This window comes from Pseudorca crassidens, chromosome 9 (genome assembly GCF_039906515.1).
Source record: "Pseudorca crassidens isolate mPseCra1 chromosome 9, mPseCra1.hap1, whole genome shotgun sequence".
Classification (NCBI taxonomy): domain Eukaryota; kingdom Metazoa; phylum Chordata; class Mammalia; order Artiodactyla; family Delphinidae; genus Pseudorca; species Pseudorca crassidens.
In genome coordinates, this window is record NC_090304.1 from 95,337,739 (window position 1) to 95,362,717 (window position 24,979).

The window sequence follows — 24,979 nt, forward strand, 5'->3', positions numbered from 1 at the left end:
TTTTTTTTTTACATCTTTATTGCAGTATAATTGCTTTACAATGGTGTGTTAGTTTCTGCTTTATAACAGTGAATCAGTTATACATATACGTATGTTCCCATATCTCTTCCCTCTTGCGTCTCCCCCACTCCCACCCTCCCTATCCCACCCCTCTAGGTGGTCACAAAGCAGCGAGCTGACTCTTTTGATTTTGTGATTGAGAACCAGGCAGATGGGGAGGGAAGGAAGGAAGGTGGAGAGCAAGGGCTTCATCCAAGCAGGCCTCTCTCCACCCCTCCCTCCACATGCCCTCTCTGTCCTCCGTGTCTCTGAGCTTCTGCCACTTCTGCAGCCTCCATCTGTTTCCCTGTCCATCTCCCTCACTCTCTGTCTTCCCTCTGTCTTCATTCCACTCTTCTTTCTGTTGTTCTAGTCAGTATTTTTCTAAATATCTTTCTGCTCTCCTTCCTGATTTCTGTCTCTCCTGTCTCTCTCTCATCTCCGTCTTTCTGTTTTTATTTCTAAATCTACTCTACTCTTAATTACTCAGTCTTTTTGCCTATCTATATCTCTCTTCTTTTCCCTTCCAAAGAAAAACACCGAAGTGGGAGATAAGATAGCCACCAACTTTCCACTGACCACACCCCACCCCACCCCCATATACACAGACCCCAAGGTCCTGCCAGAGGTTCAAAGTGGTGGTTCCGGGGGCTCATCCTCAGAGTCACCACTGATAAAACTGGTAACCTTCTCCACGCTGAGCCCTAGGCGGAATCTTGGTCAAGTACACTGAACTGGGGCAGCCCAGATATCCCAACTGACCAGACCAGGACAGAATGAAATACATCTGTTCTAAAGCATGACCTGCAGTGGAGCCCTTGTCAGTGGTCCCACACCTGTCCTACCTTCGCAGCTGCAGGGTACCCACACTCCATCCCACCCCACCCAGCTCCTTCCCTGCATTCTCCTTTGCTTATCTTAGCACCAGAAGATGACAGCCAGGACACACCCAGCCTAACCAGCCTTTCCCAATGACTTTGGCCTGGAGCACCGTGGGTAGGAGTCTGGCCACCATCCAAGATGGCTTGGAGGAAGAAGAAAACAAGGGTACCTACACTTTGAGTGGTTCCCAGAGGTGAAATATGGGAGTGGTCTGGGTCTGATCCCTGGGACATGGAGCCAAGGGGCCAGGCTAAAATCAGGGAGACTGGACAGAAGCCACCATTACTGCCCGATTGACCCATTTCACGTCCTTCAGGCACTACCCTCACCATCACTCACTCGGGGCTGTGCCTGGGGAAGGGGTGTCTGCAGCCCCCCGACCTCCAGAAGCATGGCCAAGTGGGACAGCTCCAGCCAGGGCTCTCACTGGCATGTTTGACTCAACCTGTTCAGATTCAGACTCTTTATCTTTCTCCCCAAAGCTACCCCTCCCAACTGTTCACCCCCTTGGTAAATGGTACCACTATTTGCCCAGTCGCTCAGAGAACTGAGACTCTCCCTGCATCCTCCCCCTGCCTTGTTCTCCAAATCTACTTAGTTATCAAATCCAACCATGTGTAAAATTTCTCTCTGCTCTCCTGGGTTCTTCCTCCCACCTGGACTTCCACCAACAGCCCCCTACAAGTGTCTCTACCCCCATCTCTCCACACTGCTGCCGGGGGGGGTCTTCCAAAATTAATAAAACAAAGAGCAAAAATTCATCCCTATTTGAACAACTTCTACTGGCTCCTTAGCGCCTAGAGCTGTGGTCTCCAAGCCTCTTTGATGTTTGTCGATAACAAAATAATTTTGGCACCCACCTCTAACATATGTATATTTATTTATGTATAAATTATGTTTCCAGGGCTTCCCTGGTGGCGCAGTGGTTGAGAGTCCGCCTGCCGATGCAGGGGACACGGGTTCGTGCTCCGGTCCGGGAAGATCCCACATGCCGCGGAGCGGCTGGGCCCGTGAGCCATGGCCGCTGAGCCTGCGCGTCCGGAGCCTGTGCTCCACAATGGGAGAGGCCACAGCAGTGAGAGGCCCGCGTACCGCAAAAAAAAAAAAAAAAATTATGTTTCCATGTTCTACCATCATTAGCCAATATCTGAAGGACAACCAACCTTTAAAGAAAGAATATTACTAACACCAGAAAATTTGAATCTATATTTCAAATTATCTTGATAATTTTGAATACTTCTAATCAGCTTCCATTGATACTGATTAGATTGTTTTTATCTCAACACAGGAAGGTAATGAGGAACCCATCCAAAAAGTGGGGGAGAGATAAACCCACGCACATATGGTCACCTTATCTTTGATAAAGGAGGCAAGAATATACAATGAAGAAAAGACAGCCTCTTCAATAAGTGCTGGGAAAACTGGACAGCTACATGTAAAAGAATGAAATTAGAACACTTCCTAACACCATACACAAAAATAAACTCAAAATGGATTAAAGACCTAAATGTAAGGCCAGACACTATCAAACTCTCAGAGGAAAACATAGGCGGAACACTCTATGACATAAATCACAGCAAGATCCTTTTTGACCCACCTCCTAGAGAAATGGACTTAAAAGCTTTTGCACAGCAAAGGAAACCATAAACAAGATGAAAAGACAACCCTCAAAATGTTGAAAATATTTGCAAATGAAGCAACTGACAAAGGATTAATCTCCAAAATATACAAGCAGCTCATGCAGCTCAATATTAAAGAAACAAACAACCCAATCCAAAAATGGGCAGAAGACCTAAATAGACATTTCTCCAAAGAAGATATACAGATGGGCAACAAACACATGAAAGGATGCTCAACATCACTAATCATTAGAGAAATGCAAACCAAAACCATTATGAGGTATCACCTCACACTGGTCAGAATGGCCATCATCAAAAATTCTGCAAACAATAAATGCTGGAGAGGGTGTGGAGAAAAGGGAACTCTCTTGTACTGTTGGTGGGAATGTAAATTGATACAGCCACTATGGAGAACAGTATGGAGGTTCCTTAAAGACCTAAAAATAGAACTACCATACGACCCAGCAATCCCATTACTGGGCATATACCCTGAGAAAACCATAATTCAAAAAGACACATGTAAAAAAAAAAAAAAAAAAACCAACAAAAAGACACATGTACCACAATGTTCATTGCAGCACTATTTACAATAGCCAGGACATGGAAGCAACCTAAGTGTCCATCGACAGATGAATGGATAAAGAAGATGTGGCCCATATATGCAATGGAATATTACTCAGGCATAAAAAGGAATGAAACTGAGTTATTTGTAGTGAGATGGATAGACCTAGAGTCTGTCATACAGAGTGAAGTAAGTCAGAAAGAGAAAAACAAATACCGTATGCTAACACATATATATGGAATTAAAAAAAATTGGTTCTGAAGAATCTAGGGGCAGGACAGGAATAAAGATGCAGACGTAGAGAATGGACTTGAGGACACAGGGAGCGGGAAGGGTAAGCTGGGACGAAGTGAGAGAGTGGCATGGACATATATACACTACCAAATGTAAATCCTCCCCTTTGGCCCTTACTCTTCTACCTGACCACGTCCTGCTCATCCTCATAAGCTCAGCTCAAATGCTACCTCCTCTGCGGAGGCTGCCGACCTCCAGCTCAGTTTGCACTCTCAGCACGGCCTCCCCGGCAGATCACAGTGCCCTCCCCACCATGTCGGAGAGCTATGGGGGGCAGGTAAGGTGCCTGATTCACCCATGTGTCCTCAGACTACAGGTGCTCAGTAAATGACTAATGAATGAGAGATTCCCACAGAGCCTGGGATGAGGTCTAGGGACAGTCTGGGCCGGAGACTTCCAGGTTCAAGAACTTTGGTTCTGGGTAATGGGCAGGGAGAAGATGAAGGCGATGATGTGAGGGGCATCCAGGACCGTGTCTGCATGTTGACAGAAGGGCTGCCCACTGACGGCCTTTCAAGTGGGAGATGAATCTACTCAAAGGAGAAGAAGCAGGGACCCTGGGGTGAGGAAGTGAGCTTCCGCCACCTGGCAGCGCTGTCCACGTCGGGCAACCGCACTGAGGCAGAGGGGCTTCCAGGAGCCAAGCAGCCTCTCCCAAGCCTCACTCTGCGGCCAGAAGCACTCAGTCAAGCCAGAGGCACCAGCATTGTCAATAAATGCTCTTCTGCGGGATTTGGCAAAGCCTGGACGCACACAATCTAAAAGCATCCCCTCTTGCAATAGGGTCAACCCAATGCACCAACTGTTAATGGCCCACCATAGCTCCATCACCCACAGAGAAACCTCAGAGTCATCCCCAATTCCTCCCACAGACAGTCCTTTGGAGTGTCAGAAATGTCTCTAAATCCTGGCAGCCCAGTGTCTGTGCCAATCTTGCACTCTGGGTCTGCCCACCAAGTACGAGTTGTGTGGTATTGGGTCAGTTACTTCAGTTCCCGCAGCCATAAAATGGGAACATTTATGAGACTGAGTTTGCAAGGTTATTAGGACAAAATTACTTAACTAACATACAACACAAAGCATAGGGCACAGCACAGAGGAGAATATTAATAAAGAATATCCCTTCCTTTTCTTCATCCTCTCCATTCCTGTGGACCAGGCCTTAATGTAGGCCTTCTCCATCTTTACCTGAACTATTGCAATGGCCTCTTACCTGGTCTCCCTTCCCCTCCTCCACACAGCTGCCAGAAATATCTTTCTCTGTGGCAACAGTTATGTTTTAAACTAAACTTACTTAAGCAACATTTGAGCACGTTGTGTGCCTGGCACTGTGCTGGTGCTGCAGATATAAAAGTAAATGGGCTTGGGGCTTCCCCAGTGGCACAGTAGCTAAGAATCCACCTGCCGGTGCAGGGGACACAGGTTCGATCCCTGGCCCAGGAAGGTCCCACATGCTGTGGAGCAACTAAGCGCGTGCGCCACAACTACAGAGCCTGCGCTCTAGAGCCCATGAGCCACAACTACTGAGCCCGCATGCCATAACTACTGAAGAAGCCCACACGCCTAGAGCCTGTGCTCCGCAGCAAGAGAAGCCACCGCAATGAGAAGCCCGCGCAGCGCAATGAAGAGTAGCCCCCACTTGCCAAAACTAGAGAAAGCCCGCGCGCAGCAACGAAGACCCCACACAGCCAAAAATAAATAAATAAATTTATAAAAAAATAAAAAATAAAAAAATAAATGAGTTCTCTCCCAGGGAGAGAGAGCTTCCCTGCCTCTCTCCCATAATAAATACTTACGATTTTTTTTATCTAGAAGGTCACCAAGTGGGGACTCAAACTGAACCCATGCTCTTTCTAATTCACCCCTCATCTCCATCACCCCTCACCTGCCTTCCTTCCGCCTCTCCCACACACACATAACTTCAGCACAAGGACAAGTAGCAGGAAGTCCCAGCATAAAGAGACTGTCCAGACAGTGATAGAGAGTAAACAGGCAAAGATTATGACTCAACTAACTGCAAGCATCTGGCTCAATGACTCTGGCGGAGGAAATGCCTCTTTTTGAGGAAGGGGTTGGGTGATCACCTCCCTTCTCAATATTTCCCTTTTCGTGGCAGCCTGAACAAGATCAGATCCTCGGGCAGTGTTGGTCCAGCCGGCACTTGAAAGCCAAGAGCAAGGTCCAGCATGAGCCCTCGGACCCGGCTTGAAACCTTCAGCCCCAGACAGATGGACTCAGGGGCTTCTGTGAGTGCCTACCAGACAAAGGCCTGTTCCCAAGGTGTGATGACCACCTCACCTCCTACCTCCCCTCCCGGACACCATCACACCCGCAAATGCAGACAGGCACACTCAGAGTAGCTGAGATGGTAGAAGTTACATTGAAAAAAGCCAGAGCCACCAAACAGGATTAAACAGGTAAATCTGCTGTGATAAACATAACCCAGATCAAGGCTCAAAACCCTTGTCTATATAGGACATGAGCTGCCAGGACTTAGTTTCTCTGTGTGTATAACCATCCAGCATGCGAAAGGACACAGCAAGACTAGAGGAAACAGAAACACAAAGAAGAATAAGACACAGTCCCTGCCCTGGACACTGTATCACAGTAATGGTACCATAAACTCTGCGGCAAAAACAACAGAAACTACTGTCTCATGTTTCTGGAGGCCAGAGGTCTGAAATCAAGGTGTTGGCAGGGCCATTCTTCCTCTGAAGCCTCTCGGGGAGGATCCTTCCTTGCCTCTTCCCCCTTCTGGTGGCCCCAGGTGATCCTTGGCCTATGGCAGCATCGCTCAAATCTCTGCCTCTGTCTTCACATGACCGTCTTCCCTCTGTATCTACACATCATCTTCCCTCAGTGTGTGTTTGCTTCTGGGTCTCTTCTCACCAGTCATATTGGATGAAGGGCCCATCCTACTCCAGCATGACCCAATCTTAACTAATTGTATCTACAATGACCCTCTTTCCAAATAAGGTCACATTCTGAGGATCTGGGTGGACATGAATTCTTGGGGTGTTACCACCGGGGTCCTTGGCCTCTTTAATCAGTAGATATTGATAAGGGGCCAGACAAGGAATTCAGGCAAGGCTTTACTGGGATTTGTGCTGCAGCAAGAGGAAGCAAGAACAAGTAACAGTGTGCACTTGCTCTTTTCTCGCTCTCCTCTCTCCAAGGAGGGCAGGCGGTCTCTTAACTGGGGGAGGGTAGGGGCAGATCAGCATGGTGGTCGGGCTAGAGGGGGGCCTTAGGTCTGCCCACCCGCTCGGTGGTGCTGTGTGCAGGAATGATGGGTATTTACCCTGCTTTTGGTCCCCGTACCTGATAAGTGGCAGTTGGTTTGTGGCCTTTTTGTATCTTATTGTTTCTACTTTGGCCCCAACTGCGCACGTGTACAGTGATTTTTAGTCCCTTTTAGTTTCTTCGTATTCTGTTGCTCAAGGAGAATTTTGTCGAGGTGCAAGCACTGCAGCAAAGGGTCCCAGTCTTGTCTCAGGGAGACACTATTCAACCCAGTACAGGCATCGACAATCCAGCAGGAGGATATACTGCCAAGTTGCCAATAAAAGTTAGAAGAAAGGACCATATGAAGGGGTTTAAGATGGGTCAGTTCCAGGTGGACATCTTAGCAGCTGTGTAACCCTGGACAAGCTGCTCAACTTCTCTGAGCCTGAGTTCTCTGGTCAACAGCACAGGATTGTTTTGAAGGTCAAATGAGAAAAGATGCTTTGTTGCTATAAAGCCCTGTGCACAGACACGTGTGATGTTTCTTCACCAATCCATGCACGTTGGCTTCCTGAATAAATTGGGAGCTGCCCTGATCTCATCAGCAAGCATTTGCCAGGGTATCTCTTGTATAAAGTCCAAGCTGGATCATTTTATGATTCAGGACTTCTGAAGGGCATCCTTTAGTAGCTGCCAGAGGGAATCAGTGTGTGGTCCTGTTAAGCCCTTAACCGGCTTGCCCTCTCCTCTGGTCCAGGCTCCACCTTGCACCCAGCACTGAGCTTCTGCACCTCTTCAGGGATCTGTTTGCAATTCCATCCCTGAAGAGTCGCAAAAGCTCAGTACCGGGAGGAGAAACGTGGGCACTGGACCTCCCCTGCCAGGTAGGGAGATACAGAATGAGCCAAGCACATGACAAAGCACAACTCGGGCGGGACTGCACCTGCAGGACGGTCCAGCCTTTCCTGGAGCAGATGCATGGACTACATCAGGGCCTTCAACATTCTCACAAGTCCCGCATCTGTAGGACACAGGTCCCTTACACTGACCGTGCTCTGCACGGCTGGTGAAGCCCTCACACAACCGTTCTCCCCTCCCACCTTCACAACCACATCGTGGACCAGACTGGGCAGCTGTTTTAACGCCGCAGGTAACTGAGGCCAAGAAGTGAGGGTCCAGCCCTCACCCACACAACTGGCAAAAGATGGGGTTGAAACCTGAATAAAAACCATGCACTGTTGATGAAGCAGTAAAAAATCTGTGACATGTAGACTACATGGCAAAACATACATTCTGAAGCTGATGATTTATTTAACCTGTGGCTGAACTAATAATCGTTTTCACTTCACTGACAGTATTTTCATGCCACCATTGTAAGCACTTTACAAATATTAAGTCACCTAATCCTCTCAACAGTCCTTAAAGGTAGATATCATTGTCACCCATTTTACAGATGAGGCAAGTGAGACACAGAGAGGTTAAATAACATGCCCAAGGTAACCCAGCTGGTGGGTGACAGAGCTGCTATAGTTAAGATTTAAAGCTGTGCATGGAGTTTATTCCATGTATAATAGACTGGATTTTAAACTGATTCTCTGATCCTGAGGAAATAAATGTAATAAAGTTTTCATCTATACTATTTAATTTCTAGCCAGATTCTTTTTTTAAAAAAATCATCAAAGTATTATATGTTCGTGGTCTCAAATCTACAGCACAGTTAAGAGGAAAAGCAGCATCTCCCAGCCCCACTGCCCTCCCTCTTCCTTTAAACCACTGGGCTCCTCCAGGGTGAGGCTATGAGCGGCCTCTAGAGACAGATGAAAAGAAAGAGGCTGCCTCTGAAATAATCTGAAATTCATTCTTTGCCCACTTTGCAGGGGAGAGGACTGAATGAAAACATTTTCTCTGAGACTGATTTCAAATTACACTGGCAATGTAGAAACTGCCCCCTGGGGTCCAGGCAGGCCCACCCTGTGCTCTGGTGCCACAGGGGCCCGAGTGGCTTTCCAGAGGTCCCTGGAGGACAGCAGAGGCCATTGCAGTTTCTCCCCATGACCCATGCAGGGCCTACCCACGCACGATGCGGTGGAAAAGGCCTGGGCATCCCAAGTTACGCAGACCTGCATCCCACCCCCTCTGAGCCTCTGTCTCCTCCTCTGTAAAATGGAGGCAAGAGCAGCACCCACATCCTAGGGTGGCCGCAAGGACCAGATGAGGTGATGTCCTTTCTTTGCACAGGTGTAAAGCCTGGCACATGGGAACACAATTTACATGCTGGTTATTTTTCCCTCTTGTGGTCTATGGAAGCAAAAGTGTCTTGTCATTCTGTCAGATGCACTGTGTGCCCCACCCCCGCCCCCCCAGCCTTAGTTTCCCCACCCGTGGAAGTTCATCCTGGCAAGAGAAAGGTCAGCTCCCACCCAGCAGAGACCAGGCAGGGTTGGGGATTCTCAGGTTCCCCAGTCCTTCTTTGGTGCAGATATTTAAGACTCAGTTCCACAGCCTCGGGGCCTAACCCATGTCTTGGGAGACGGGCTGCCAAGCAGTGAAAATCCTCTCCGGAAAGAGACTCAACAGAGGGCCACACCTGCATCCCTCACAGAGAGCCAAGGTGCCCCTTGCTGTCCCCATCGCACAGGCGCTGCATTCCCTACCTGCCGCGTTTCAGAGCTGTTTGGCTTGGGTGACGAGAGCTGTTGCCAGCACCTGCCCACGGCCTGCACCCTTTCTCACTTAATTTCCTGGGAGAGGCTAGAACAAAAGGGTCTGTCGCTGAAACTTATCTCAAATTATTTGGGCTCAGAGGAAAGAATCATAGACTCTGCTGGCTGGAAGGAACCCACAGGACTCATGGATGCCAAGCTCCAGTCTCTGAGTTCAGCTCACTCCAGAAATCACAGCCTCTACCCTCTCCCCAGCATAGAAAGAGATCTAGACCAGCATTTCACAAACTTAAAGGTACATTTGAATCACCCAAGGATCTTGTAATGCAGGTTCTGACTCCGTAGGTCGATCTAGAGGACTTGCTGCCCTCAGAAGGTCCTGCTGTAATAGGGGGAGTGCAGTCCCTGGGCAGGTCCTTCTCCAACCACAGGGTCTAACATCACAGTGCCTTTAGCACCACAGAAAATATTTGTTGGATGGATGGATGGATGGGCGGGTGGACGGATGGGCGGATGGATGGATGGGCAGATGGATGGATGGATGGGCGGATGGATGGATGGATGGGCAGATGGATGGATGGATGAACGGATGGGCAGGCAGATGTAGATGGACGGATGCTGATGTGAAGATCAAACTGTCCTATAATTATATATCTAGGTAAAAATGTCCTGGAGGTGAAATGAAGGAAGGGGGAAGGAGGGGAGGGAGGGAGGGAGGGAGGGGAAGAGGGCAGTGAAAGTTAAAAAAGCCTCTAAACTCCCAAAGAGTTTTCTTTCTAACTCTACTGGAACATCTTATTAACTTAGAATGATTTATGGATGTGTCATATCCCCTCCTGTAGACTAAGAGGTGTGCGCGTGCAGGGCTGTGTTTTTTATCTCCTAATCCCGAGTGCCTGGCTCTAGCAAGAGCTCCATAAATACACATTTTGTGAAATGAATAGGGATAATAGCTCCATTAGGAAATCCCCTTTAGGTACCAGACATGGATATCTCATTTAATCCTGTAACAGCCTTATAAGGTCAGTCCTATTATCACCACTTTACAGATGAGGAATGTGAAACTTGGGAGGATTAAGTAAGATGCCCACAGTCACACAATCAGTGGTTGGGATTAGCGCCCAGGCGACCGGAGCCCATGCTGCTCATCGAGGGAGAGCCAGGTTGTGTGAGGCCTCAAGCTGATGATACATTTTGAGGGACCCTCTTTGAGAAAAACATACCCGCAAAACTCTGCTGCAAAATTTACAAAACAGTATGACTATGTGAACACATCACCGGGACCATTCCCAGCCTTGCAGGTGCCGTGCAGGGAGGGGCTCTGCAGCTTAGGCTACATTAGCTGCATGGCAAAAATGCCTCTGACCTTGACCCACGTGCTGGAAATGAGAGCAACAGGAAGAAGGGAGAGGAAAAACTGTCGGACAAAGAGAGAAAGAGATAAAACAGGAGCAAAAGGAAAGAAAGGAGGGAGAAAAAAGGAGGGGACTCAAAGAGATGGTTGGAACAGAGAGAGAGCCATCAGAGACGGGACAGGAAGGAGCTGAGGGGGAGTTAAAGCTGCCTCTGGATGAATGGGGGCAGGAGGCTGGGAGCATCCAGCCAGCTGGTCCCCCCAGCACCCGGGAGGACGGGCCCTCTGCTCTCTCCAGGCCTCTGGGCCTCCACCTGTACACCGTGCAACCTCCTCCCCACAAGGACCCTGCCTCGTCCTGCCCACCTGTCTCCTTCCCAGGCCTCTCTTCAAGCTCCCAGACCCACTTGGGAGCCTGGGCCCGAGCTGGGGACAGGAGGGCTGAGTAATCATCCCTCCAGCAAGCGTCGCCCAGCAGCATTCTTGCCCACGCAGCTACCTCTTTCCTGGTTCATCACCTGAGCACCCAGCAAGGAGATGCAAGCCTGGGGCCTGACGTTTAGCCGGGTACACAGAGGAAGCAAGGTCAGGGAAAGCCTGGTTCAGGGTGGCCCCCTGGCCTCCCACTGCCCGACTGCTGGGTCCTCCTTAAGAGGGACATGCCTGCCTGGATCTTCGCAGCCTGTCCCTTGAAGTCACCTGTTCTGAGATCACGGGCACTTGACTTGGCCCAAAACTTCCAATTCTGAAGGCCATCACCCTAGAGTGGGGAAGGATGGTGGGCCCAAGAGACCCCCCAGACCAGCTCAGATCTCTGCTGCTCAGAGATGAGTCCAAGGCCACACCTGATGGAGGAGCCAAGATTAGGCCAGTAAACAGTTCAATCGAGCCAATATTCCTCCTTCTGCCCAGAGGTCACCGGGGTCCTGCATGCACCATATCTCCCCAGACCATCACCCAGAGCTTTCAGACACATGCGTTGCATTCAGCCCTGAACCGGGCTCAAGCCCCAGCTCCGCCAAAAACCCAGTGTGATTGGGGGGCCAGTCACGTCATCTCCACGCACTACGATTTCCTCAACGGTCAGATAGGAGCAAAATATTCCTCATGGGGTTACGGTGAGAATTGAAGAGATGAAACATACAAGCATGTTATCCATGGATGGGCCAATACAGAAGTCTAACCTGGGCTGGTCTCTGGGGAGGGTCAAGGCTGAGACATGGAAGAAAATCTAGACTTGTTCAGAAACCGACACTAATTTACTGTGTGATCTTGGACATCCCTTTTGTGGGAATTTAGTTTCCTGACCCACAAAGGGGATGGGAGAAGACAGTTGTCCAAATCCCTTCCAGTTCTGTGGTTCTGTGGTTCTGTGGTTCCAAGGTGTCTCCTTGCACACCCCCCGGCCAAGGGGGTGGCTCCGGATCTCAGGATACTGCAGGATGGGAATCTGCAGTGACCCTGCTGGGTGATATTCAAAACAGTAATAACCGGTGAGGCAGGGGCAAAAAACACTCAAAAGGGATGTTGGCTGGTACTCCGTATATGAACCTACGCAGGACAGCTTCACTCCAAGGTCCGGGGAAAGGTAGGGAAACCTGTTCTTCACGGACTTCCCAATCCTGTTGCCCTACTCACGGCAACAATCTAGTCCCACCGAGCAGTAAATTCTGTCAGCCCACTCCCCACACTCCTCCACCACCTCCCCACAACCCCAAACAAAACACCCACACGGTGAGAACCCCAAACAAAACACCTGCAGCTAGAAGAGATGAGAGAGAGAGAGAGGGAGGGCCTTCTGACATCACAGACAGCCAACTCCCGGTTGGGTGGAAGCCATTCAGCCAGGAAGGCTTTTACAACATCTAGGTGTGTCACCTGTTCTGAGGCCAAAGGCCGAAGAATGACTCCAGGTATTGTTCCAGCCCCTAAGACGAGTGTCGGATTATAAGACGCATAATCGTTCCAGTTTGGCAACTTCACCTGTAGGGCTGCTTTAATTGACCTGCCCCACAGTCTCCAAATCACTCCTGGAAGACAGCGGCGGGAGGCACACGGCCAGCTCCTCGAGGCGGGGAGAGATGCTGGACGCTAGGGACCAAAGCCTGCCCTGCACTTAGGCCTCCTCCAGCCGATGCTGCCAGGGATCACTGACCTGCTGGCCGCCAGGGCCCAATCCCGGGAGGCCCTCCTCCTGACTTGCCGACGTCGCTCAGCTCCAGGCTGCAGAGAATTCGGGAAGGTCGCAGAGCCAACATGGTGAGTGTGAAGGCCTCTGCTCCAAAAACTGGTGGAGGGAGGGTCTCCCCATAAAGGGCCCTTTGGGCAGCTGAGAATTTTGCAACACCTTCCAGGTTAAAAAAAGAAGTCACACCTGACTCGCCCCACACTCCAGCCCATTATAGGTGTCAGTCCCCACCTGCCCTCCTCGCCAACAGCCGTTGCACCAGCACAAAGCGAGGGCCATCCTGCCTGCTCTCTTGCCCAAGGTCTCCTGGTCTGTTGGCTGGAGACTGGAGCCACTTTTCCAAGGCAAGGGTCTGCTTTGACACAGTGGTGGCCCTCTGCTACCTCTCTGGGAAAACTGACTCCTCTTCTTTTTAAAGAAAAGCAGAGGAGCACTGCTTCAGGACAATCTGGGGCGCCGTGGCGATCTACCTGCCCCTCCTTTCGGCTCTGCTTTCTCTCCTCCTCTGAACAGCGAGGGCTTCTCCACTGTCTTGGGGGCAAAGAGAGTCGATCCCACCTTTCAGGGAGGACGGCTGAGGACAGGAAGGGGAGGAGGTGGAAACCAGGGAAACTTCCTTCTCTGATTGTTGGCCGGGATGCTGCAGGTGCCAACAAGCAAAGTGAAGATGAAAAGGGAGGAAAGGCAGGGAAGGGAAGGGGGAGCATTAGGTCCGGGAGAGAAGGGGGCAACCTGCTGGGCCCCTCAGGGGACGGTCTCCTGACTCCCGAGCGCTTTCTGTGACACTCCCCTGAACAGTCTGGCGATGCTCTAGCCCCAGGGCTGGGGGAGCTGGGGCCAGAAAGGGGAAGGGGTTCGCCTGCTTTACTCTGCAGTTCAGCCAGCATTGAAGCACCAGCCGTCTATGTCCCGTCCCTAGAAGCCCAGCCTGTTTGCAGAGAAGCTCCATCCTGCCAGGGCTCTCAGGAGGGAAGAGGAAGCGGTACCAGCCCGCCCGAATGTCAGCGACTTCTTGGTGGCGCTTGGAGCAACATGGAAGGGGGCAATTTGGGGGGCAGATGGCTGGGGCACTAGCCATAGAGTCAAAAGGTCACATGGCCAGCTCCCTTATGAGCTTGCCAGTCTTCAAACTTTCCTCTGAGACTCACCGTCTCCCTCTGTAAAACAGAAACATTATCCACGTGACCCCCTAGGCACAGACACAGGGTTAGTGGAAAGAGTAAATGGGCTAGTGGTATATGTGAATAGCCTCTGTAAACCAGGGAGCCCTGTACAGATGTCAGCATTTATGACTAAAGAAAAATCCACTCCAGGGAACGGCAGGTGGGCGGCGTGGCTAGCACTGACCCTCCACTGCCCGGAGAAGGAGGCGGGTGCTACTGTATGAGTACATGGTGGCAAGTGGGCAAGCTGGGGAGGAGTGACCAGGCCCGGGGCCCCAGAGGCAAGGCAGCAGATTTACCCACGATCCAGGACGGGACCCAAGGAGCTTCTGGCCCCTGAGCTAACCATTAAACCACCCGTACCTGATAATCCTGTTATTTCCCTGTAATGAGGCCCAGACAACTGTAGCTTCCAGCCCTCCCTTCTCCTTCCCCTCCCTGCTTCCTCCCACACCCTCGGGCCACTCCCTAGACAGAGTCCTACACTGGTAGCTGTGTCTCCATGACGGTTCTCCTTCAAACCTATTCAACCAGGTACACCCGTGAGACAGGAGCTGGGGAGGGCCCTGGGCAGAGGTCTGAGCCCCATCTCCCCTCAAGGGGAGTGTGTCCCTTGATATCTGATACCCACAGCTGAGCTCTGGAGGGAAGCCTGGGACGCTGGGACTAGCCATCCTGATCTTAACTCATTACTGCCCAGGAGGCCCCAACACACCATGAACCACCAGAGTAGAGTGTTCAACACCTGAGGTCAGCCCAAACCTTGGGCCACCCTGGAAGAAGCAGGTCCTCCCCACCCTCTCCTCCTTGACTTGCCCGCTGGTACAGACCCAGTGGGTTGCTGGGCTTGGCTGGGGCTCAGGAATGTGGCAGGTCAGCAGGGGTCCGGGAGCATGGGTGGGGTCCACCTCCAAGAGAGGCCGAGTCCAGGAGCCCACTCAGCCCTGGTGGCACCTTCCTGGCTCACAGACAGAAGAGCTGGGCAGTCGAAAGACCCAAGAGGGCAAGACAGGCAAAGAAGGGCTAGGCCCCCTCCTGTTCTCCAGGCCCCCTCCCTACCTGATGTGAGCCCCAAAGTAGCTCGATCCTTCCAACCACCATTCAATCAGCCCCTGCTATTGGCCAGCCTCCAGACGGCTGGAAGGACAAGAGGGTACAATGCCTAGGTCCTGCCCTGGAGGTGCTCGAAATCCAGAGGAAGGACAGCTCCTTAAGCAAAGGATCCTAAAGGAGTGTGACAAATCCAGTGCCAGAGGTGGTGCAAGGTACCCCTGGAGGAGGCAGTAAATTCTCTCTGGGGGTGGTCAGGGAGTTGTCCCAGAAGAGAAAGTACTTGCACTAGACCTTGAAGGATGAGCAGGCTCTCTCCAGGCAGAGGGAAGCGCATGTGAACAGCAAGAAAGCATGGCCGTGGGGGACGAGGGGGACGAGGGGGAGGGTGCTGTGGCTGGAGCAACAGGCGCAGGGGGCACAGCTGAGGTCTGGGCCCCGCGGGGTGGTCGTACAAGGCTCTGCACGGAGCTCAGGTTGAGGGTCCCCACTGTGCCCTGAAGCTCAGGGGGGCTGGGCCAGGGTGGAGTCCCAGCAGCTGCCAGGGGCTCACGCCTTGGGCTGAGCCACTCCCAGAATCTGGCCCAGCCCACCCTTGACCCCTCCCAGGCAGGGCAGCGGGCGTCCAGCTCCACTCATTCATCCCAAGAAATGGGCAGCATGCCTCCTCTGTGCTCGCACTAGACTTGCTGGTGAGAGAAGGCAGACCCTTGCGCTCACTCAGCGTCTAGAGGCAGTGGAGGGTGGGGAGGGGTAGAGGATTATCAAACAATCACACCAACTCCAGTTTCACTAACAACTGACTCACAGGCTGTGATGAAACACGTGGGGAGCTGTCAGAGCCGGATCAGGGTGTGGGCCTTGCTGGAGGTCAGCAGAGGCCGAGGGCTGCATAGGAGCTGGGATGGGAGGAGATGGGCCGTGTCAGGCAGAGGGACCAGCTCCCGAGAATGTGGACGTACATCCCCAGGCCCTCTTCCGTCCCCCAGGGCTCTTCACTCCTGCACTTGGGGTGGAGTTCTGTACCTGGCTACTGACACGGTTTAGAAGTCGGGTCTGGTCCATGCCCCCGGGCCTCTCCCTCACCCTTTCCACCTCCCCTCTGTGCAGTTGAGACCCCAGTGGTCATCTGCAGCAAACGCCCTTCACTCCCAGCCTGTGCCCTTGACGAGGACTAAGAAAATCTGAGGAGCTGAACATGGGAAGTGCGGAGAGACTAGTCCAGGGCAGAGAGGAAAAATGGAAGCAACGAAAAACAGGGCTCAGGAACTCTGCACAAACTTTCTGAAGCCCCAGAACTAACGCAGGACAGCAGGAAACAAATGCTCTCAGGCCTGAACCTCTTGGCGGGCCTCACAGATCTCCCAGGCAGCTCTCCTCCCCTCAGCCTTCCTTCTTGATCAGATGAAAACATCTGCCTCTGTAAAGCACCTCAAATGCCCAAGCAATGATTCCCCCAGACAGTGATTCCCCAAAACCTGAAATGCGTTCATCTGCCACATTCTCTTATAAACCTGTTGCCACAAGACTATGAGCTTCTAGAGGAGGGTCTGTGTCTTTTCCATCTTTTTAGCCCCAAACCTAGCACAGGGCCTGGCACGGAATAGGCACTTGATAAACATTTGTGAATGAAGGACAAATAAATGACCAAAGACTGGAACCCCCATAATGAGTGGTTCTGACACTGAAAACAAGATTAGCCAAGTCTGATTGAAAAAGATACCAGATGCTACTGGAGCTGTTACCAAGCTGCTTGCATCCCAGACAGGGCTGGGGTGAGGCCTGAGCCCACCTGGAAACCCCAGCAATGGGAAAGAGAGAGAGTCGGAGCAGAACCAACACGGCAATCCCCCTGTGACGTGCTTAACGCCACCTCACAGCCCGCAGCTCTGACTGTCAGGATTGCAGTAGAGAAATTCGTAAACAAGACTCAGAACCAGGACACCTCTCCCCCACCCCTCCCTCCCGGAGCAGCTTCCAGCTTCCTGGCATGATCCGCATGCAAGCGGAAACTCTCACAGGGTAGCAGGTGAAAGAAATACTTGAGGAAGAGGGCGAGAGACTGAGTTGGCACCCGTTCGGGGATGGGCACCCATCCAGGGATGGCAGCAGTGTCTTCCGTCACAAAATGTTCTGCATATCCGTCTGGCCGGGCTCTGCCTGCTGACGTGTCTGATGCTTTAGGCATTTCCTGCAGTCTTAATTTCTTCCTTTATAATATGCATGCATTCATTCAGCGTGTGTTTCCTGAGCATATGCTATGCGCTGGCTAGACACAGTGGGAAAGTCAGAGAAAAATACCCAAAATCGAAGCCCTCGGTCCCATATGCTCCATGGATGGAAGAGAGGCAGGGGAGACTACTTCCCCCCACCCCAGGCAGAGCAGGGCACTCGTTCACCCATGGATGTGAAACAGAAAGGGGGCAACGTAGCTGAGGTCACCCCACTTCACCGTCATCCCATTCCCACCCTGACACTGGGACTTCACTCATGATCACACCTCCGCTCCTCAGAGAGCAGGGTTCTGTCAGGCTGTCGGGAGGACCTGCCCTGGTGAGGAGGAATCACTGATGGGCTAAAAGAGAATAATGACAACAGCAGCCATGTCTCACCTCCACCCAAACCCAGCAAGCACAGCATTCTGTGGTCTGAGAAGCACATTCACATCCAGAATCTCCCTGAATCTTACCCACAACTCTCTGAGATACAGTGATCCTCCTCGTACAGATGAGGGGACTGAGACTCAAAGGGCTCAAGTGACGTGAGAAGGGTCACTCAGCCAACAGGAATCAGGATCAGACTCTAAGCTCTGGGATTTGGGGATTAAGTGCCCTGCTTTTCCTTCACGCCCTCCATCTCCTCTAAGATGTGGACCCATAAGACCTGAACTTGAACTAGAACAAGAACTTAAGCTAGCAAGGACCAGGGGACCCCACTTTCCTATCTAGAAGCTGATAGATTTTATGATAAAGGATGCATTTAGGGAAGACTGCATCAGCCGGGGCGATCAAGTGGAAGAAAGACAATGTCATTTCTGCAAGGAGACTGCATCTCTCGCTAATCTACTAAAGGTCACTAAGGAGGAAAAAAAACACATGGACACAGGAAACCAGTGGACATAATTAACTTAGACTTTCAAGAAGACCAAGAAAAAGTTTCATGCCTGATGCTGCTTAGGAGAAAAAAAGACTCAAGTTACCATGAGATCACTAAGGATAGAAAATCGATTTAAAGAGAGAATGTTATGAGTAAATCAGGCCTAGGACTAGTCTCACCCGTAGTTAACAGCAAGTTCTTCAGAATCACAGGCCCTAAAGAAAGGAGATCGTCCAGATAAGTGGTTCCCCAAAATTTGGTTCAGCCTCAGAGCCCTTTGGCCCTGAAATCTAATGGAGAACCCCATGTGGAAAACAGAGAAAACCAGAGCTGCAGTGTTTGAAAGGACTGTGACCCCCCCAGCCATTCCTGCCCTCTCTCCCTCCCAACACTACGGCAACCTCTGGGGGCTCTACCAAATCCCCCCAGGATGCCATAGAGCCCTTGTCTGGCCTTGCCTTTGTCTACTGTGGAAATTTCCTTCACGATCCAGCTTCTACTCACAGCTCTTCTGTGGCTTAAAACAATCCTCCCCTTGCCAAGAGAAAGCCATCTTTCTGTAATTTCCCCACTCATCCTCAGCATGCTTTTTGCCTTCACCTTGAGATGGCCCTACACATTTCAAAGGACCACACTTGGGATACCCTGAATCTTCACTTCTCTGGCTTGCATCCCCCACCCTTTGTTCATAGAGAGATCACACATGTCACATGACATCACTTTGGGTCCCCTAACTGCTCTGGTCACTCTCGGCACCCTAGTCCTTCAATTCCTTTCCTGAAGTCAGAGCCCTTGACCTAATGAAACCACAAAATAGCTACCATTTGCTTGGTTCCTACTACACATATGCTAGGCCCTCTACTAGGCTCTTTCTCATTAAGAATTAATGATCTTTTAGTATCTATTATGTCAAGCACTTGCTAGGCTCTGTATTGATACTGTTATTAATTATTAATTAAAATAATACAACATGTACTCCATGGACACGAGGACTTTGCCTACTGGTTCACTGCTGTATATTCAGTCCCAGAATAGTGCCTTACTGAATGGACAAAGTATGATTATTGTTGTTGTTGTTATTATTAATATTTATTGCATTCCTACTACGTAACAGGCAATGTGCTATATGCAGTACATACTTTGGTCTCATTAAGAGGAAGACATTGAAATTCTGTCTCTCTGTCTCTGCCTCTCTCTCTCTCTCACACACACACAAAATTGAGGCTCCCAGGGGTTAAATAACTTGCCTGAGGCTCGTGCTTCATCCAGTATAAAACACAGCCTCCCCTAGCAATTTGCAGCCCAGCACAGAAAAACTTCACCAGGTGTTCCCAGAGTTATGTGAGTGGGCAGGAAAGTGGCAAAGGAGCTTCGGGTTCTACAACTACAAAGTAATAGATGCAGAGCCGTCACGGAAGCAGCCCTGAGGCACTATTTACAGGATCGCGAGTTCGGAGTTCACAGGCAGAGATCCCGAAATCACTACAGACTTTGGCCAGGAGGTGGCAGTCCTTTGCTGCAGCCGCCAAACCAGCCCACTAGAGGCTGGTTCTCTGGCAGCAACCGGAACAAAAGAGAATGCTCTGGTCCAGCCCTGTGCAGACCCACCTGCAGAGCCTCCTCCAGCGCTGTGGGGGATCCTGCGCCCCAAGCCTCTGGGGTATGAGAGGGGATGAACTTTCACGTGCTAAACTCCTCTGCATGTCAAAGCACCGAACCACGTGCATCGTCCCTGTTAACCCTCACCAACAACCCTGTGAAATAGATCATATTCTCCCCGTCTTACAGATGAGGAAACTGAGACTCAAAAAAATTAAGTAACATGCCCAGGACCACATAGCTGGTAAGGGGAAGAGCTGGCTTCAGGCCAGTGCTCCTGACTCAGCGCCCAGGGGGTACAGAAGCAGGGACACCCCCCTCTGACCAGAGCATCTGAGACCCCTCAGACCACAAACACCAACCGAGGGAGACCATGAGCAAGTCTGTACAATCATGAGAGGACCAGATGGGTTTCCTGTGGGCTTGAAAAGGTGCATCGTAACTAGCAGGTAAAGCACCTGACAGAACCTTTATCGCTGTCTGGTTTTATCAGTTTTATCACACCGAAGTCCCAAAGGAGAAAACTGGGTCCAGGAGATGTTAAATGATTTACCTGGGTCCAGGAGATGTTAAATGATTTACCTAAGGTAAATAATAGCGAAAAAAAAACAGCTCCACAGAGAAACAGAAGAGTCAGACTTTATAATACCAAGTCCTTCTTTCCTCCCCGTGATTTCTCTCCCGGTTAAAGTTTAAAGGACAATTCAGGACAAGCAAAGGGGAGTATGATTTTTCAAAGGCAATGTAAACTTTGTGGGGTTCTTTCACAAACCTCAGGCTGCATCACAGATGGCCGTTCCCTAGTTCAGATAAATGGCAAGGTTTAGAAAACCCTGCCAAGCTCTAAGATCCACCAACTCTTCCCAAAGGCAAACCCCCTAAGGGTCCCAGTCAGTCTAGGCGTCCTGACTCCTGATGGCTTTTCTGTCCCCTTCAGCCATTGCGCAGTCGTTGCATTCAGGTGTGCAAAACTGGGGGCACCTTCCTTCCCATCAGATCCTGCAGGGAAGGGAAGGTGGGCTGGATGGACACACTGTCCTGGGGCAGAGAGAAAACTGAATAAAGTAGAACTGTTGAGAGAACTCAGAGAGGCTGCAGAGACCCAAGGATGGCCCTCAGGTGGGATTTGTAGGAGCGACAGGTAACAGCAGCATCACCTAGAGACAAGGGCTCTGCATTGGGGAACCAGGGCTTCCTTCAGTTTGACTCAACCCAACAGGCATGTACTAATACCTCACTCCTGCCCTTTACAACATCTTGCCATGTGACCTGGGGAGAGCTAGCACAACGCCTCTGTGTCTCAGTTTCCCCATTTGTAGAACAGGAATTGTTCCATCCTCGCCCTCTCCCCTGGCCCTACCTGGAGTTGAGAGCCGCGCCTGAATACAAAAGCAGATTCTTAAACCACAGCAGCTGAACAGCAGGCTGTCAGCAGGATAACGAAGGCCACCTGACACCTCCCTTCCGCCCCAGGCCCTGCCCCAGAGCCATTATACGCTGGGACAGGGCCAAGGTACTCAGCTCAAATTGCCAACAGGTCAGCACCTATGTGGCTTAGCACAAGGCAAAACCATTTTGCCTTGTTTTGGCTTAGAACAAGGCAAAATGGTTTCTAATGCAGCAGCCGAGGCTGAGGCTGGTCCAAAGGAAAATGTGCTGCCGATAGGACAACTCAGCACAAGGCAGATTGAGTGAGGATGTTTCCAGAGGCTCCTCCGCGCCAGGGCCTGGATACCCACCTGCGCGTGGCCCGGACTGGGGGGATCTGCCTGGAGACAGGCTAACAATTCAGAAGGCCCTTGAACGCCAGCATGATTTGTCATCTCTGAGAGCCTTCCACGCACTCAGGGCTACTGCATCACAGCCAGGCTTGTCTCAGGAAACTCACACCCTCCTCTCTTGACTCGTGATCCCCCAGCCCTCACTTCACGTCCCCTCTCATCACCTTACCTGTCATAGCTGAGGCACCCAAGAGAGAGGGTACTTGCTCCAACCTGGCAAAGGCATCAGCCTGCAGATGGAGAGGACATAGCAGCTTGCCGTCAGGTTGGGGGTGGGATGCAGGTACACGGGTCAGGACAGTGTGAGGTCCCTCAGAGCAGCCCCTGAGCACCTGAGGCAGCCGAAGGCTGAGCCCCACTCTGCAAGCTGACTGGAAGCAGCCTCTGGGTCCCCTGGCTCACCCAGAGATCTTTCCCCACCCCCTCCCTGGGGTTTTCCTCCCTGCTATGTCACCAGCCTTAGCAACCTAGCTGCCACCTGCCAGAGCCACAGAGGTCCTGTATATCCCATCACCTAGCAACAGCAGCATCCCTGCTCTAGGTTTTCCCAGAGAGACCATGGGAAGCCAGGGCTTTAGACCCCATGGGAGCCTGAAGCTGCCACAGGCCAGATCAGGACCAGAAAGCCCCTTTCTGTAGGCCCCTGCTTTTCTCCCTTCTTCTACACCCCAATCATCCCAGCTCTGCCCCTACCAACTTCTTTCCGGAATAAGGAATGCAGAGTCAGCATTGTGGAGCAGAAGAGAGAAATAAGGCCCCAGGGGCAGGGTGCTTGGCAAAGAAAGCAGACAAAGAAGCTGGGCAGGTTTTCTGTTCCTTTGGCCTCTGTGAGCATTTGCCTCTTCATTGCCTCATTATTAGCCTGGTGGTACCCATTTCATTGTGTGGTTAGTAACCTCTTATCTGCTTCATCATCTCTGAGAGTTCCCAATTACCCAAAGGGAACTTGAGGCACAGAGAGGTTGAGGAGTATGCCCAACGCCACCCAGCACGTGAGAAGGCAGGGCAAGATGAGGACTCATACTCCCCCGGCTGGGTCTTTGTCTTCTCTGCAGTACACTTAATCCTCACCCCCATTTAAAAACAAGAGCTGCTTTATGTTTGAGTCATCGTCTCTGAGCTGGAAGGAAAACAGTTGAGATATTCATCTGTGATTTGGAGCTGAGCTAAACCCAATCAGGAGTTTCTCGGGATCTAAAACAGCAGGGGCTGGGCTTCCCTAGTGGCGCAGTGGTTAAGAATCCACCTGCCAACACAGGGGATGTGGGTTCGAGCCCTGGTCCGGGAAGATCTCACATGCCGCGGAGCAACTAAGCCCGTGCGCCACAACTACTGGATCTGCGCTCTAGGGCCCGCGAGCCACAACTACTGAAGCCCACACACCTAGAGCCCGTGCTCCGCAGCAAGAGAAGCCACCGCAATGAGAAGCCCACGCACCACAACGAAGAGTAGCCCCCGCTCGCTGCAACTAGAGAAAGCCCGCTCACAGCAATGAAGACTCAAAGCAGCCAAAAATAAATAAATAAAATAAAATAAATTTATAAATAAATAAATAATAAAACAGCAGGGGCTGAGGGTAATTGGTAAATAAAGGAAGGAAAAGCAGGTGAGAAAGGTGCAAAGCTAATGGAAGAGAGGGAAGAAGGAGTACTAATATCAATAAAGCCCCTACTAGGTGCCAACCAGGGCAGTAGGCCCTTTCCTCAATAGTCTGGGAGGAAGGGCTTCTTACCCTTGTTCATGGACGATCTAGCAGATTCAGGAACCAAGCAGAGCTGGGTCTGCCTTCAGACTGAGGAAGGGCTGGGAAGATGCTGGGGGTAATTTCTGCATGTTGACTGCATGCTAATTATATGCAACTAGATTTCACTGCAGGGGAGCAGAGAATCAGAAGGACCCAGTACCAGCTGATGCCGACCAGACAGGTTCCTGAAACAGTGGGGAAATGAAAACAACTGTCCACCAAGTCCAAAAGGCTGGCCCCAAGGGCTGGATCTGTTACTCACTTGCTCTGGGGCCATGGAGACCACTCAATCTATAGGAGTCTCGGTCTTCTCTTGTGTAAAGTGGGGATAATTTCTCAGGGTTGTTGTGAGAGTAGTTAATCCTCACAGCATTCATGAAAGACATAGAACAGTAGCCAACTGCAGAATTAATTTTTCTGCCTCCACATTTGGATTTTGGATTAATGTCTTTCTGCCATCAGTGGCCAACTGCGAAACAGGGAAAGAAGATTCTCTGAGTGAATCAGAAAATGGGTGGGTGTTTTTCAACTAACTAACTTCCACCCACCCACCCCACCTTCCACCTCGTCCAGCTCGGGCCATCCTGGGCTCTGGGGCCCCAGGTATTCTTGCCCTTTCATTTGACTCCAGACAGTAGGCGCCTCGTTCCTGGATGAGCCCTGGGTCGGGCACCGGTGGGGCTGGCCCCATGAGTCAGGGCTCTGACGCAAACTGAATCAACAGAGCAGACGGGCCTGACCCAGCCAGTGGCCCCGACCAAAAGGAGAAGGCCAACACCTCTGCGTGCCCTGGGGTGTGGCCTAGGCTGTGGCAGTTGTGGCCAGGGGCTGAGTTCAAGCTGGGGATAAACAGAGACACCTCCAACAAAGCAGAAGGAGGCACAGCTGGTCTTTGTTGGCCTCTCAGCCCTCTTCCCTCCATCAACTACAGGGCAAAACATTTCCCCTGTCTGGCTGGTTTTCTCTCTACTCCAGAGACCCTTTCAGCCTTGCACACTGTGATCCGGAAGGGACCCACCACAGTGTTGGGGGTGGGTCAGATGGCAGAACCTTACCTGGTAGCCACATCTCTCAGCCTCCCTCCCTCCTTCCCGCAGCTCAGGATTGATTCTGGACTGAAAGGCGACGCAGCTGCTGGGAGTCCCTATCTTTATCCTGCTCAGGAAAGTCATTGGCATTGATGATACTCAGCTGCCACTCGTAGGCCTAAAACGCACCCAACTCCCTACGCATTATCCCCGATGCCCTTGACTTTCAGCAGCTCCCCTTCCCAGAATTTTAGCAACTCTTCATCTCTGATCTCTGTGCTGGAGACTTTTGTCAGAGAGGCTTCAAGAAAAGCCAAAGGGCTTCCCTGGTGGCGCAGTGGTTAAGAGTCCACCTGCCGATGCAGGGGCACGGGTTCGTGCCCCGGTCCGGGAAGATCCCACATGCCGCGGAGCGGCTGGGCCCGTGAGCCATGGCCGCTGAGCCTGCGCGTCCGGAGCCTGTGCTCCACTACGGGAGAGGCCACGGCAGTGAGAGGCCCGCATACTGCAAAAAAAAAAAAAAAGAAAAGCCGAAGAGTGGGCCACTAAATGGAAGAAGTCAGGCAGCATAAGAGTGAGAACAAAGCAGCAGGAGGATGGCAGTTGGAGCCTCAAACCCCTCAGCAGAACCAGGCGGCTGCTTTTTTATTTTCTCTTTGACCCTCAGGTGCACGGCCCTGGATAAATCATAA

General features: G+C 51.3%; 1 protein-coding gene and 1 long non-coding RNA gene across 5 annotated transcripts in view; one reads left to right on the forward strand and one right to left on the reverse strand.

The window, feature by feature from the left end:
* Window positions 1-24,979, reverse strand: part of LOC137230917 (uncharacterized) — a 79,040-nt gene that overhangs the window by 46,387 nt on the left and 7,674 nt on the right. The gene's annotated exons all lie outside the window — the stretch shown is intronic.
* Window positions 12,613-24,979, forward strand: part of TMPRSS4 (transmembrane serine protease 4) — a 38,224-nt gene continuing 25,857 nt past the window's right edge. Inside the window, exon 1 of one of the 3 annotated variants that reach the window (XR_010946305.1) lies at window positions 12,613-12,897. Coding sequence is in view for 2 of the 3 variants with exons in the window: in XM_067751166.1 (XP_067607267.1) it covers window positions 12,895-12,897 (3 nt within the window). In the remaining variant the exon portion in view is untranslated. The remainder of the gene's footprint in view (window positions 12,898-24,979) is intronic. The other 2 variants (XM_067751166.1, XM_067751167.1) reach the window with 2 other exon arrangements.